Source organism: Carlito syrichta, unplaced genomic scaffold (assembly GCF_000164805.1).
Source record: "Carlito syrichta isolate Samal-C Ts95f unplaced genomic scaffold, Tarsius_syrichta-2.0.1 Scaffold308119, whole genome shotgun sequence".
Classification (NCBI taxonomy): domain Eukaryota; kingdom Metazoa; phylum Chordata; class Mammalia; order Primates; family Tarsiidae; genus Carlito; species Carlito syrichta.
The window spans coordinates 950,497-966,071 of NW_007252215.1; the positions used below are offsets into that span (position 1 = coordinate 950,497).

The 15,575-nt window shown below is 55.6% G+C and overlaps 1 protein-coding gene across 1 annotated transcript in view; it reads left to right on the forward strand.

The window, feature by feature from the left end:
• CMIP (c-Maf inducing protein) overlaps positions 1–15,575 on the forward strand; it is a 245,072-nt gene that overhangs the window by 1,319 nt on the left and 228,178 nt on the right. Inside the window, exon 2 of the mRNA XM_021716030.1 lies at positions 5–253. Coding sequence (XP_021571705.1) covers positions 5–253 — 249 coding nt within the window. The remainder of the gene's footprint in view (positions 1–4; positions 254–15,575) is intronic.

Genomic DNA, 15,575 nt, shown 5'->3' on the forward strand with positions numbered 1-15,575 from the left:
CGAGGAGACCAAGCCGCTGCTGGGGGGCGACGTGTCGGCCCCCGAGGGCACGAAGATGGGCGCCGTGCCCTGTCGCCGAGCCCTTCTGCTTTGCAACGGGATGAGGTACAAACTGCTGCAGGAGGGCGACATTCAGGTCTGTGTCATCCGGCACCCGCGGACCTTTCTCAGCAAGATTCTCACCTCGAAATTCCTGAGGCGCTGGGAGCCGCACCACCTAACGCTGGCCGACAACAGCCTGGCGTCCGCCACGGTGAGTGGCTCGGCGCGGCTGCACCCCCACACCGCCCCCCGGGGGGCCCGAGATGCGCCCCCGCTGCCCCCGGCGCTGCACCTGGGGCTCAGGGCCTGTGTGGTGGTGGGGGCGCCGGGGAGAGGGGAGAGCCAGGGCGTCCCGCTCCTGGCCTGCCCGCCGGGCTGGATTTTGGGGTCTGGAGCCCAGACTAGCCGGCCGGGCTCGAGAGACCCTTAGAATTCCGGAGATTTGGCCCACCCCAGGCTGGGCGCTGGGGGACCTTCTGCCCCCCGCTCTTGCGTTTCTGCTGGTTGGGACCGTGGGACAGAGCCGGGGCTGGGCCCCGATGGGGGCGGGGGGGGGCCCTTTTTGTAAGCCCCTGGCCCATCTGGAGCTGAGCTGGAGCGGAAAACAAAACACAACCCTCTCAAATTAAAAGACAACAAAACCCCAAACCCCTAAACCCAAGGAATTTCCAGAAGCCAAGTCCTTTCTTTGCTTCACCCGTCCTTTATTCTTTTTCCTGCCCGGGCTGGCAGGCGAAACTGGGTGCTTCCCTTTCTGAAAATCTCGTTCGCACATTGGGAGGCTGGACGTGGAGGGGGAGGGGGCAGTGGTCCTGGCCCCAGCCCAGGGGTGGTCAGGTCCTAGCCTGGAAACTGGTTTGTCGAGCCTGGTCTTGCATTGTCTGGAGAGAGAGTGTGTATGCGTGTGTGTTTTGTTGCTGGAGGTTTTATTTTGTTGTTGTTTTTAAATATATGGCTGGGACTGGGTCAGCTGGATGGGATGGAGAGGAGACACCATTGATCTGTTTCTGAAATCAGATCTGCAAATGGTGGCCTCCTTCTACGTGGGGAAAGACAGCTGTGGTGGGGTCGAGGGGAGAATGGGGGTGGCGGGTAGGAGCCTGAACAGGATGCTTTGTGTTTTGAAACAAGAACAGTTTCAAATACCGGCTGTGGCTCAGGCCTGAGCTTTGCGGTGGGGGTCTCATCCTCTTTGGAGAGGTGGCCCGTCTTCCCCAGAATGCACACTTCCTGGGGGGGGGGCCGCTGGGATCCTGTTTACTGAGCACAGTGGGAGGGGGCAGAATCCAAGGCCTGCCCACACCTGTGCCAAGAAAGCCCAGCCAGGAAACAGGGTGTCGCTTACATGGCATGTCACAAACGTGCAGCGTGTGTAGACATTTCCCCGGCATCCATGTTCCCTTGGCGGTGTGTCACAGGCCATGACACAGGCTCCAAGGAATGGGGAGGGGGAAAAGTTCGCCGAAGAATCCTACTCCTTGAATCAGTCCCCGGCCCCCACCCAGAGCACTGCCGCGCACGAGGACTTTTATTCTGAATTTGGGGGCCGGCGTGCCGGCGTGCCTAAGCACCTATTTTCTCTTTCCTGTGGGCACGTTGGTGCAGTGTCTGCAAAGACTCCGTTCTCAGAGAGGCTTGCTGGCTGCCGGGTGGCGGCCCAGCCCGGGTGTCAGGCTGGTGCTTGTTCCTTAAGCCCGTCCCGTACCACAGGCCTCAGGACTTGGCTTTACGATGGATGGAGGGAGAGGGAGCCTCCGAAAATTGGCCGGCACAGAGTGTTTCGGATTTAGGGAGGAGCCGGTGACCCTGCCGCCTCCCTGCATGGGACCTGGAGCCTCCAGATTTGGTTCTAGAATCCTCACCTGGCTCAGGGAGACTTTATTGGGCTTTGTTATTTTTTTCTGTCACCCCTCAAAATGAAGGGAAGTTGGAGGGAGGAACGTGGTTGACTGGGACAGTGACCTGCCTGGGAGGGACACGCTGAGCCCCTGCCCTCCCTGGGAGAAGCTGGGAGTGCATACCCTCTGCTGCTACCCTCATTTTGGGGCATGAGCTTGGGAGGCTAAGGGCCCCCCTCCGATTGCTTGAGAGATGTATGTGAGAGAGAAGGAAAGCTGAAGACTCAGTAGCGAGGGGCCTTGGCCAGCCAGGTGGGGGCACCTTGGGCCTCTCTGGAGAGCACCTGTCGGAGGCTGGAGACCGAGGGTTCCCGTGGGACATAATTTGTCTTGGCAGAGCTGTGCTCTGGCGTGAGGAAATGTGCCAAGAGGAACTACAAGGAAGTGTCCGGGGGCTGGCGTAAGCCCCCCTCTGCCACCTTTCGTCCCCAGCCCTGCAGGCAAGGGGTGTCCTTAGGTCTCACCCGTGCTCCGGGGTGGGCTCCAGTGGGGGAGGCTCTCCTGGCCAGGGCCTGCGAGCATGGTGGCTGGGCTGCTGAGGGCAGGAGCGGCTGGAGTGGTGGCCTCCAGGGCAGAGGGGGCGTCGCGGCTGCCACCAGGGCCCTTGTTCCATCCTGGGACACCTGGTTGGTGTCCAGGCTGTTGGAGAAGCGAAGGAGCCCCTGGGGGGTTTCCCTGAGGCCCGGGCATTATGTAATCTGTCTGCATTTTCTTGTGCAGCCCAAGTACTCTATTGAGAAATATTAGTCCAAGTGAAACAAAGGTGAGTGGGAGCGCAGCTCACTGCAAGAGACCCTTGGCAGCCCTCGGCTTTCAATAGCCTGGCCCAGATATATCAAATATGTTTCATATAGAGCTGCATTCTCACATGAAGTGTATATCATCCATATTTTAAGTTGTCTACACAGCCCAACTCAGAGTCATCTGGTAAATGTTTGGTTAACCGTATGGGCTTCAGAAACAAGAGACTGATCTGGGTTCAAACCGATAAATAAACCCAATACTCTTTCTTGCCCACACCATCTATGGAGTCTGTCTACACTGATCCAATTATGTGAATCATGAGCGGTTATAAGCCCAGGCTTCCAGGAGCGTCAGACGGGGATGCAGGCGTGTTGGGGCTCCCAGGCCTGCCTGGTGGGTAGCACCAGCCGGGTACACTACTGGACCTCTCTTGATTCTCTGCTGCAGGTCCAGAGAGGGACCTGGCACTGTGGACTCAGCCCACAGCCTGGGGTCCAGGGACCTGACCCGCCTGCAGGTTGTCTCACTCGAGGAGCCAGCAGCCTTACCCCCTGGCCTGGCTGTAAACTTTGCCTTCTGTGGGATCAGGTCGGAGCCTGCCCTGCCCTCATCTCCTGGGCCAGTTACTGATTAAATCCTCCCAAGCCAACAGTGTGCCTAAGTGGCTTGTGACCGCGGCCAGGTTGATGCACCCTGTGCTTGGAGACTTTGGATCCGGGAATGCTCGTCAACAAAGGAGGAAGCACACAGGCGACAGCTGACATGGGCGGGGAGACAGGCAGGCAGGGGCCCTCTCCCTGGGGGACCCAGGGTCGCACCGTTCTCGGGGAAGGGCCCTTCCGCCTTGGCTGTGGCCTGGAGGTGGTGCCTCTGTATCCAGGCTGCCCAGGCTGCCCAGCCCCGGGCCCTCCCTGGCTCCCGGCGGCTGGCGACCGGGGTGTCGACTGTACCCGACGGCCAGGAGTTCTGCATAAGCAGGACCAGGATCCATTTTGCTGTTTGCGTCCCTGGGTTGAATTTGATCACCTGCTAGACGTGTTTGTCCGCTGGCAGAGGCTTTGTCTGTGGGCTTTGTTTCCTCTGCACCAAAGAAGTCCAAATAAGCTGCTTACCTTTTATTTCACCTTACTTAAAAAAAAAGTGGCATGTGGTATTTCAGAATGGTGGGTCCCGTTGGAAAAGTCGTTTATTCATTAAACAGGGGTTGGGGCACAGGTGACGCTAGCATTCTTTATTTTCGAGCTGTAATTCCTCAAAGGCTTGTTTATAAATGGTCACCACTCCACTGCTTGATTGAAATGTTTCCAGGCATCTTGTCACTGACGGGAAAAGAGAAGCCACCTTCGTTCTCATGGGTTTCTGCAGTCTGGTGTTTTCTTGGGGGGCCAAACTAACCTTGGACTTTGCTTAGCAGATGCTTCCTAAGCACCTACTGTGTGTCCCGCACCAACAGTGACACATCCAGATGGTGTGGTTTCTCCTTGGGAATTAAAATCTGTGTCCCCAGGGTGGTCACAAATCCCATGGGAAGTCATCTGTGAGCGCGCACGCGTGTTAATTGTTTTTTATTTTTGTCACATATGCTCCTCCTCGGTGTGCCCGTCCTGCCTTTGATTTATTTGATGTTTTTTGTGGCAGTTAGTAAACACAAAGAATTTTTATTTTTCCTTTTATGCCATTTGTCCTAGGAAGATTTCGGAATACATCAAATTTGTTTCCTAGACAACTTGTCTGATTGGAGGAGGGGAGGAGTGAAGACAGAAGAGGAGAAAAAGTTACAATTTTCTGTAAACAGCAGATGTGGTCCGCCTGTCCAGCCCGTAATAAGTAAATAAATTTTAAGGAGGGAGTCAGCTTTGTCATGCCAGTCCAGGTAGAAGGGATTCCAGTGCACGTGGTTGTGCTTCCTACTAGCGGGTAACAGAGACAGTGGGTGCTGCTGGCCTGGGCTCCTGGGCCCACGGTGGCCTGTGCGTGGGCCCTGCTCCTGGGTGCTTCACCCGGCAGTGGGAGGGCATTTCTGGGCACCATCTCAGGCAGGGCTCAGGCGGAGCCTTGCGGAAGACAAGCTGTCTCAGGGCACCTCACCGCTGGCCTCAGGGCAGTGGGCCAGCCTCTCCTGCAGCCAGGACTGACTCATCCTGGGGGTGCCCGGTGGTGTTTTGTCGGAGTGGACGTTTGAGATGGTCAAGTTATGCTCCTGGCTAAAGACATAGGTGAAGGGAAGCAGGGCAGCCAGGCATTGGGTGTCCCCACCGTGGGGCAGAACAAACTTGAGTGTCGCCATCTTGTGGCGCTGGAGCCGGATCCTCAGGCTAGGACTCGCTGGCTGTGTGACTTTGGGTTCGTTCCTTTGTCATTAGATTTTGGAGAGCAAGGCCCTCGTCGGGTTTTGCTTGTCCTCCATGCCAGGGTACCTCACGTGTAGGGTTGCTGTCAGGATTGGAGCTAATTCAGACAGCCAACACACAGTAGGGGTGGGGCAAGCGACCAATGTTTCAATTCCCGTTTTTCCATCTTGGCCAGGTACTAGTACTCTGGGAGGCCAAGGTGGGAGGATCGCTGGAGCCCAGGAGTTTGAGACCAGCTGGGCAACAAAATGAGACCTCGTCTCTACAAACACACAAACAGACATAACCCAGGTGTGGTGGCACACACCTGTAGTCCCAGCTACTTGGGAGGCAGAGGCGGAGGCGGAGGGGTCCGCTGAGCACAGGAGATTGAGGCTGCGATGAGCTGTGATCATGCCACTGCACTCCAGCCTGGGCCACAGAGTGAGACTCTGACTCAAAAAAACCAAACCAAACCCGTTTTCCTATTTGCCCTGAAAATGCTTCATGGAATTCTGTACAAATGGAAGCGATTGCTGCCGTTTGAGAGTGGGCAGTCTCTAGAGAAAAGTCTCCTGACATGAGCAGTGCGCTTGGGAAAGTTGGTGGTGCTTAGCAGATCTCAGCAGTAGGAAGGCAATGAAAGTGTTGCAAGCAGTTGAAGAAAAATTCCTTAGGGGGCATCGTTTAGTTTCTTAAGAAACTTTTTTTTTTTTTTTTGAGTCAGAGTCTCACTCTGTCACCCAGACTGGAGTGCAGTGGCCACTCCCGGCCACCGCAGCCTCGATCTGCTGGGCTCCGGCGATCCTTCCGCCTCAGCCTTCCAAGTAGCCGGAATTACAGGCATGCGCTACCACACCTGGCTGATTTTTTGGTGTTTGTAGAGATGAGGTCTCACCAAGTTGCCCGGGTGGGTCTCAAATGCTTGGACTCAGGCAATCCACTCACTTCAGCCTCTCAAAGCGTGGGATTACAGGGTGAGCCACCGAGCCCGGCTGAGACTTCTTTTTTAAATGGAAACAGTCACACATGCATCAAATAAAGTCAAGTAGCATGATAAGGCATGTCACAGACAGTGACGCTACCCTCATGCTCCATGCCTGCACTGCCCCTGTGCCCCTCAGAGGCTAACGCGATTGTTCATTCCTTGACTGTTCTTGCTGACTGTTCTGGACGTGGCACAGCTCTGCACCATTATTGTTCGTTGGGCAGACTGTTTTGGAGATCATCTAGATCCGTGCACGTTCAGCTGCCTTGTTCTTTTTCACTGCTGCGTAGTGTTCCAATACAGGTGTGTCGTCATGAGGTAGGTGGACCGTCTCCGATTGATGGACATTTGGGTGAGTCCCAATTTTTTGCTTTTTCAAACAAGACACTCCTATGTTCAGTGGAGTTAATTCTAGTTCCATAGTTTGGTTGTTCTTTTGCTGAGCTCTTCGGGAGGGGAGAGGGTTGAGGAGAGCTGACCCTCTCCTCAAAGAGGGAAAGATAGTCTTGCCTGGAGTCATTGCTACCTGGAGTCTGGCTAAATGTCACCGCCCAGTGGGCCCCCTCAGGGTCTGGCCACGTGGCCCCACAGGAGCAGTGAACATGGGTGAACCGGGGGAGACAGAGACACAGGGACCTCCACGCCCAGGGCACGGTCTGAGTAGCTCCCCTGGGAGCAGCAGTTTTTGTTCCTAGACTTCCTGCTTTCCCTAGGATGGAAACCGGCAACAGCCCCAGGGTGGAGAAAGAGGAAGTGAAAATCTCTCTTCCTGGCTCTGCTCTGGTTATGAGCCACCGGTGTGTTCGACAGGCACCGAGGGAGGCTGAGCGCATCTGAGAGGAAGCTCTGCTGACATCAGCAGGGCCCTGCCAGGGGTGAGGAGCTGGTGCGGGGGTGTGTGTGTGTGTGTGTGTGTGTGTGTGTGTGTGTATCAAGGCGGGGGGACTGCAGAGGACGGTGGCTCTGTCTGCTGTGGCTGTTTTACCACCCTGCCACGTGGGAAACGTCTGTCATGACACTTGGGGAGTACAGTGAGTCTGCAGTCGGGAACACTGGTGGTCCGGCCCAGGGTGGGGGGTAGGTAGTGAGGACCCAGCCTTGGCCTTGGCAAGCAGCAGAAGGCGAGCTTGAGATCTGCTCCTGCAGCTTCCCAGGGGGTGCCTTTAAGCAGGTCACCTAATCTCTGTCCTCATCTGTGGAGTGAGGGTCACAGAGACCTCCTCGCTGCATGGATGTCAGGGTGAGTGCAGTGAGACCCAGCAGTTCATTCATGCCTTCCTTGGGCAGCTAGGTGTCACCGCTCTAGGCGTGATGAGGAAAGCAAGACCCTGCCCTGTGGAGCCTGTGTTAGTGGGGGCAGGTGACAGACAGTAAACAGCTAAGCAAGGAGATGTACAATCTGGTGACTGGGACAAAGCAAGCAGGTGGGTGGGGCAGGGTGGGGACTGTGGCTTTGGACTTGCTCGCGGAAGAGGGATCTTGCCATCTGGGGAAAGGGCATTTCAGATAGAGGGAATGGCAAGTGCAAAGACCCTGAGGCCCCATCGGACTTGGATATCACCCAGTGAAGTGGCAGGGGCTCGTGCTCTGTAATTGGTGGTTTCATTCCCCTGCTCTCCAGGAGTGATTATCGTCTGTTAACACCACGATGAGCACCTGGAACATGCTGGGCGCACAGGCAGTCCCTGGCCCTGTCGAGCTTCTGTTCCAGTGCTTCTCTTGCATGTTTTTTCTTTCATTTTTTTTTTTTTGAAACCCAACCTCTTCCTGATAAATAGTGAAAAACAGCTTTGTAATGGTGCTTCAAGAGACTCTTAAATCCCCAAAAGCCCTGCGAGTCTTCCAAAGACTTGTCCCTTTGTCCATGACTAGGGTCCTCGGACCCAGAATACACCGGTCATCTGGTTCACCTCTGGCTTTGCTGGTGGGGAAGGGGTGTGGGGAAGGGGTAAGGGGAAGCGTGTTGCCCAGAGACCCTTACAGAGGTCTCAGCAGCCTTCCTGGGATTCGAGCCTGGAATGCTGCCTTCTCATGCTGTCTTGTTCGTGGTGCTGCTGCCTTCAAGCTATTGTCAGAAGTGACAGGACTGAGAACCGACCAAGCTGATTGGGCTGGTGAGCTCTCTTTGGAGGGTGGCAGGTGAACTGGATTCTCCGGTCCCCGGGTGAGTGGGTCCCTGGTGGGTGGGTGTGTAGGAATCAGACAGGAAGGAAGCAGGTGCTTCCCTCAGGCCAGACCAGCCGACTCCAGCTGAGGAGATAACACCAGAACTTCCACCAGCTTCTTTGGGCATCCTGGGCCAGGCCCAAGTTCTTTCAAGGTCTGGAACAGCTGAGAACTGGAGTACACAGTGAGGGCAGATGCGGGCCTGGCCTCCCTGCCTTCCATTTCGGCTCTCTGTGCAGCCCAGGTGACTCTGTTTGCGGGCAGGCATACCAGTGTGAGACTCAGCAGGGAAGGGGAGCCAGCGATGTAAACGGGGCCGTGTGTTAGCCAGGGTGGGCCAGCTGCTGTGACACACAGCCCCATGCCTGGTGGCTGCATGTGGCACTGTCTTGCTCACATCAGTCCAACCCTCCACGGGGTTCTGCCCTTTGATCACATGGACCCCTGGCTCCCTTCTCTGGGGGGATGGGGAAAGGGTGAGCCGAGCGGTCTGTATGTCTGGCCAGAACTCAGACGTGCAGCCACACCCAGGGCAGGGGAGGCTGGAAACGTGGTCAGATGTGTGTCCCAGAGGACGAGGACCCTTGGAAGTGGTGACTTCTCCCATCCGGGAGCCCTGGGATAGTGGGACACAGCAGCGGACCCAGGTACCAAGAGCAGAGCTTCTTCCCTGGGAAGGAAGTTCAGATGTGTGGTCTCTCCAGTTCGGGGCTTGAGGCTGGTGGTGGATCAGCAAAGCCTGCAGTCTTCCCTGGTGGGGATTAAAGTGGGGTGAGCGAGTCTGTTGTGAGATGAACCTGTGTGTTCCTGACCACGGCGCCATTTATTGTATATCTACTGTGTGCCAGGCATGGCGCTCGTTCAATCTCCAGAACAGGCCTATGGGGGAGGGATTGGTGTGCCCATTTTACAGTTGCTGCTATGTAGGCTCAGATAAGGAGAAGTGGGAGGAGGTTGAGGTGAGAGTCCAAGCCAGGTTGGACCTCCGTGCTTGTGTGCGTGTCCCTGAATGTGTGTGTGTGTGTGTCTGTTGGATGCACATAAAATTATTGCAGCCTCCTGGAAAAACATCTTAGTTAGAAACAAGTGGGCTTATCAGTTAAATGTTGGCCAGGGTTTGGTAGGTACCTTTGTGAACTTATCGAGTAAGTTCAGGGGACTAGCATAGGAGAGTGAATGCTAGCTGTCTGCATGGGGTAAGCATCAGGAGCTAAGTTTTCCGATTGAATACCTGATACTATGTGTGCTAAATGGGTGCTCCCAGACACTGTATAGCAAAATGAGTGTTCCTGGGTACGGACCTAGCAAAGTGAGTGCTCCTAGGTACTGTGCCAGCAAAATGAGTGCTCCTGGGCACTGGACTTGCAAAGTGAGTGCTCCCACATACGGGGCTAGCGAAGTGAGTGCTCCCAGGTATAGAGCTAGCAAAGTGAGTAATCCCGGGTACTGGGCTAGCAAAGTGAGCACTCCCAGGTACAGGACTAGCAAAGTGAGCGCTTCCAGGTACAGAGCTAGCCGAGTGAGAGAGCCTCTGGGTACTGAGCTGGCAAAGTCAGTACTCCTGGGTACTAGGCTAGCAAAGTGAGTGCTCCCCAGTACTGTGCTAGCAAAGTGAGTGCTCCTAGATACTGGGCTAGAAAAGTGAGTGCTTCTTGGTACTGTGCTAGCAAAGTGAGTACTCCTGGGTATGGTACTAGAAGGTGAGTGCTCCTAGGTACTGGGCTAGAAAGCCAAAAGTGATTGCTCCAGGTACTGTGCTAACAAAGTAAGTGCTCCTGGGTACTGGGCTAACAAAGTGAGTGCTCCTGGGTACTAGGCTAGCAAAGTGAGTGCTCCAGAGTACTGTGCTAGCAAAGTGAGTTCTCCAGGGTCCTATGCAAACAAAGTGAATGCTCCCAGGTACTGGGCTAGCAAAGTGAGTATTCCCAGGTATGGGGCTAGCAAAGTGAGTGCTCCTAGATACTAGACTTACAAAGTGAGTGCTCCCGTGTACTGGGCCTGCAAGATAAGTGCTTCTGGACATTGGGTTTGCAAAATGAAAGCTCCCAACATGGGGCTTGCAGAGTGAGAGGTCCTGGATACTATGCTTGCAAAATGAGTGCCTCCGGGCACTGGACCTATAAAGTGAGTGCTCCTGGGCACTGGGCTTGCAAAGTGAGTGATCCCAGACTCTGAGTTTGCGGAGTGAGTGCTCTTGGGCATTGGGCTTATAAAGTGAGTGCTCCCGGGCACTGGGCTTGCAGTGGGTGCCCTGGGTACTGCATGTGGAAAGTCAGTTATAGTCTTCTCTCCCAAGGGCCCACAGTGAAATGGAGGTACATGCCAATTGCAGTACACTGTGGAGCACACACCTGTCCTCAGGGAGGCTTATGCTATGTCCTGCTGTCTGGAGAAAGAGGTTGCCCTGTGGGTGGGGAATTCAGGAAGGACTTCTTCATGGAGACCCATCTGGATGGACAGAGGTGGGACTGAGGCCGATGGAGACGGGGGTGAGGTAGGAGGTGGGAATGAGCAGAGGGAACAGTGAGCTGAGGATAGCCGGAACATCCGGGATCGTTCCTGGAGGACTGCATGGTTCATGGGTGGTAGCACCACGTGACGGCATAGGAGTTAAAGGTGGAGAGTCATTGCTTCCCAGAGCCGAGGTCCATGGCCTCCCAGAGTAGAGGCCCAGAGTGAAGGGCCGTCTCCTCCCAGAGCAGAGGCCTCCAGCGGGAGGGATGCACCTGCTTGTTCAGGTGAGGGAGACTGCGGACAGGTAGACTGAGGACTGGCCGGCCGGGCGCCCAAAATGCCACTGACAGGATGCTTTGAGAGTGCAGAGATCTTTGAGTCACCAGGACCAGGAGTGACCATGTGGCGGCTACTCGCATGTGATGAGGGTTTCCTCTTGCCAGTCACCGTGCTAGGCAAGTTACTTCATTCCCCATAGCCCAGTAAGGTACTGCTGCCATCTATGTTACAGATGGGGATACTGAGGCAGTGCCTCTTAGCAGATATTCTTTGGATGAATGAATGGATGACTTGTCTAGCCGGGAGGTCCATCCTGCTGAAAGGGGAGAGGGCCACCGAGGATGAGGGAGGAGTCCAGGTCCCCACTCCTGTTTCCTTGTCACCCTGCAGGCCTCTGACCCTCGTATCACCCCCCTCCTCCAGGGCTGCAGTGAGATGGAGGAGAGCGTGTGTAAGCGTGCGTGCGGCATCCCCAACACGCTGTCCAGTGTGTGGTGCGACAGGTCCGTGCCCCAGAGCTCCCGCCCCACAGCCCTAGAAGTGTCAAGGACGGTGTCCAGCGACTGGGTTCCCTCCTGGAATCTTCCCTTCTGGCAGGCCTGGTGGACAGGCCCAGCCCAGCCCTGGGCTCTTGGGAAGGTAGTCCTATAGGGCTGCAGCCCATGGCCAGGGGGATGGTTGGATAACTTCTGGGTGACCAGGCATGAGGCTCTGCCTTGTGTCTGCAGTGGGGGGAAGGGCAGCTGGTCCTGGTGGCAGCGAGGCCAGTGGGCAGGGCCGCCTGTTGGAAAGGGGAACTGTGGCTTGTTGACATCTGTCTGTTGCGCTGGTTGGTTGTGTGTAATGACCCTGTGACTGAGGCTTTCTCAGGGTGGGAAAATGAAAGCTTGGACTGTCCCAGCAGGGCCTGGCTGAGCCCACAGCCAGGCAATATGCATGTCCGTGCTGGAGTCAGAGTGACTGCAGGGTAGTCATGGTCATTTCCTTCAGCCATTCCAAGATCCTTAGACATATTTGTGCATTTAATCCTCCCATCAACACCATGAAAAGGTAGGAGGGGAAACTGAGACTCCGAGAGTCTAAGGTTATAAACCTGGAAACCAGGCGACCTGGCCCCAGGGCCAGTGGCTTCCAGATGCTACAGTGGCTGCTTGGTGGGATTCAAGCACAGGAATCTTGGCGGCAAGGGCTGAATCACCAACAAAACGATAATAGCAGTGGTGAACATTTATGCAGTGCCTATTGTATGCCAGGCAGTGTTCTGGGCCCATCATGCAGATATGCACTCATTTAATCATGATGCCCCGTGAGGTGTTGCTGTCACTGTCCCCAATTTACAGATGAGCAAACTGAGGCCCAGAGAGGTAAGGCCACCGCTTACCCAGGCTGTAATGGCAGAGCCAGGATTGAACCCAGGCTGCCTGACTCCAGAGTGTCACTGCGTGTGGCCAGCGAGCAGGGTTTTAGGGCTCAAGGGCAGCGTGTCAGGGCGGCCCAGAGTGGCAGGCTGGCCCCGTGCTGAGAGGAGGGCTTTGTAGAGGCAGGAGCCTGGACAGAGTGGGCGTCCACCCTGGGTGGAGCGGGGCCCCTCCCAGGACCTCCCAGGGCCCAGCGGCGAGTAAGTCCACTGGGTTCCCGCAGAGCCATGTCTGGAAGAGTCCTGTGGGAGGGCTGCTTCTCACCTGCTTCCTCGTTGGCCCTGAGATGGACACCTTGGCCCCTCAGAGCCTCAGCTTCCTCACCCGGGATGGCCTGACCCCGAGGGGCCACTCCTGTGGCCTGCTGTGACAGCTTGACCATGGCAGGCATGAGGTCCAAAGTCCACCGTGGAGCCTGGCCGCCCTGCCTGGTATCTGCCCCTGCTCTCCCACACCTCTGACCTTTGGCCCATGCCTCTTCTTTCTGTTGGAGCACTTGTCCCCACCTTGGTGGCCTTCCCTGGCTCCCCTGCGGTGCAGCGCTGCCCCAGCTGGGTGGCCCAGGGAGCCTTTGCCTCTTCTCTACCTGAGAGCCACTTCCCCACTTGTGAAACAAAACAGAAACCAGCACATGGGATGATGGCGAGCTTATAACATACAGAAGGAGAAAGGTTCTTCCAGAATTCCACCACCTAGAAATAATTTTTAATAAAAATTATTTTTTATGGAATTTTAAAGATAGGGTCTCACTTGGTGGCTGAGGCTGGAGTGCAGTGGTGTAATCATAGCTCCCTGCAACCTCAAGCTTCTGGACTCTAAGCGATCCTCCCACCTCAGCCTCCTAAGTAGCTGGGACTACAGGCATGCGCCACCACACCTAAAAAAAGTTTGTCTTTGTAGCTGGGATCTCGCTGTGTTGCCCAGGCTGGTCTCGAACTCCTGGCCCCAAGTGATCTTCCTACCTTGGCCTCCCAAAATGCTGGGTTTGCCATATTAACATTTTGGGGTCAAGGCATCTGCTTTGTTTTCCTGGATGATGCAGGTGACACGTGTGCACAGACGGCAGGAATAGGGCTTTTTTGGCTAGCCCTCAGCCCACTGGCTGCTCATTGCTGCTCCCCACTGTCATAATAACCCACAACATGTAACACACAGCCGTTGTCACATGCGCCCGGCGGGCCACGTTGCCCCTGGTTGAGAACTGCACACCCACCCCGTGAGGTCCCATGTTTTTGAGCAGGCACTGGCTGTCCCAGCTAGTGTTTGCCAGAGCTGGGGGCCTCTGCCCCACTGCAGTCACCTGTCCCTTCAGAACTGGCTCAGAGGGGGCTGTGAGGAACTGCGTGGGGGCTGCAGGAGCCCTGTCCCTGTGTCTGGTGCTGTGTGGGGTCAGAGCTGGTGCGCCGTGGCGCCCCAGGCCTGCAGAGGGGAATCCCAGCTGCCCAGGGCATTGGCAGGCTCCCCTCAGCCTTGATCTCTCCCAGTGACCCCCCCCCACTGACCCTGCCTTTGCCCTGATGACTCAGGACTTCAGAGATCTGGGTTGTTGAGAAGGGGAGTTGCATCATGCCAATGGGGTGGGGGGAGAGAGAGAGAAAGACACAGAAATAGGCTTTAGAAAGTTTGGTGTGATCTGCCTCTTTCGCCCTGTTTGAAAAGAAGCAGGTTTGGGGGAGACTGGGAGCAGAGAAGGGAGGGAGTGGACAGGTGGAGAACCTGGCTTCTCGGCTCTTCCAAAAAGGCCTTCGTCTGCTTGGCCCAAGCCCCACCGAGGCTGTGTGGTGGGTCTCTGCTTTTTGGAACTAAGTGAGCCTGCCCATCACCAGAAAAGCTATTGAAAAGGAAGGTTCTGGAGTTGTGTGTGGGTCCTACCGGCAGGTTTGGCGAAGGGGTAAGGGTCTTACGCCAGGGAGCATTGCAAAGGGGAGCTGTCTGGGGGCTCTTCCGATGCCCCCAGGAATAAACAGGTCACCTGAGGCAGCCCTTGTGAGGGGGGCATGACCAGGTGAGCCCATCCTGGCTAGATCTCAGCCCCCACTGACCCTGGCTTGGGGATCCTGTGTGGGGCCCACCCTGCCCAGCCGTTCTGGGCAGCCTTGCTTGAAGGGGTCTGCCCTACAGATCCAGGACGAGGAGCCCCCGTCTCCTGCCTCCACTGTGGAACTGGACTCTGTTTCCCCGTTATGTCCTGGGGGAGGTGGAGGCATTAAGAGCCCTGCCTGTCCAGGTCATTCCTTCCCTAAAGGGGATGTCTGGCTGAGGTGGTTAAGCGTGCTGGCCGGCACTCTTTGAATCCAGACATTTCATGTGAAGGCTGTTTAACTGGTGGTGTGATCGGCTTTCAGATCCTCTGAAAGCTTGGGAATATCAGAGTGGCCACCTCCCAGGCAGTCCTGACACTAAAGGACACAATGTATGGAGAGTGCTTGTGTCCATGGATTGTGGACAGGTGGCAAGTGTACAGTAAATTCCTGCTAGCACCATCACCATCACCACCATCACTGTCGTCACCATCGTCACCATCATCATCACCGTCATTGTCACCCTCACCATCATGATTGTCGTCACCATCACCGTCATTGTCACCATCACCATCACTGTTGTTGTCACCATCACCATCGTTGTCACTACCACTGTCACTATCACATCATCACTATCATGGTCACTATCACTGTCACCGTCACCATCACTGTCATCATCACCATAGTTGTTGTGGCCACCGCTTCTGCCCACATTAGGTTTGCCCACCTTTGTAGCTGCTCCCTGCAGGTCTGTGACCTTGAAGGCTGGGCTTGGGTCCATTTACCCAGGAATACCCAACGTCAGTACAGACGTTTGAATGACTGTGGTTGCGTGGTGGGACCTCAGTGCCCAGGCTCTTAAGGGACAGAAAAGTCTCATGGTGGTCTTGGAAACCCTTGTCCTGTCTGGTGACCTTGGAGTGAAAGAAGCTCCTCTAGGGTGTGTCCATGACCTGCACTGTGATCCCAGGCACCAGAATCTGGAATGGGGCCTCAGCTCCTTAGCCCCTCAGCCCAGCCACCAAGTTCCCCACCTGTGCAAGACAGAAACCCGCTGATGGAAGGATTAGGACATTACTGGTGGTTTTCGCCTCAGCTTTCAGCAGCAGAGCTTGGGAAATGAGATTTTGATCTTGGAAAATACGATTTAAAAACAGAATTGAAAGTCGCTTTTATTTTCTAAACGATATTGCCCCTGACACATGCACTGCGTCTGACTGGTGGCCTCGGGTCCT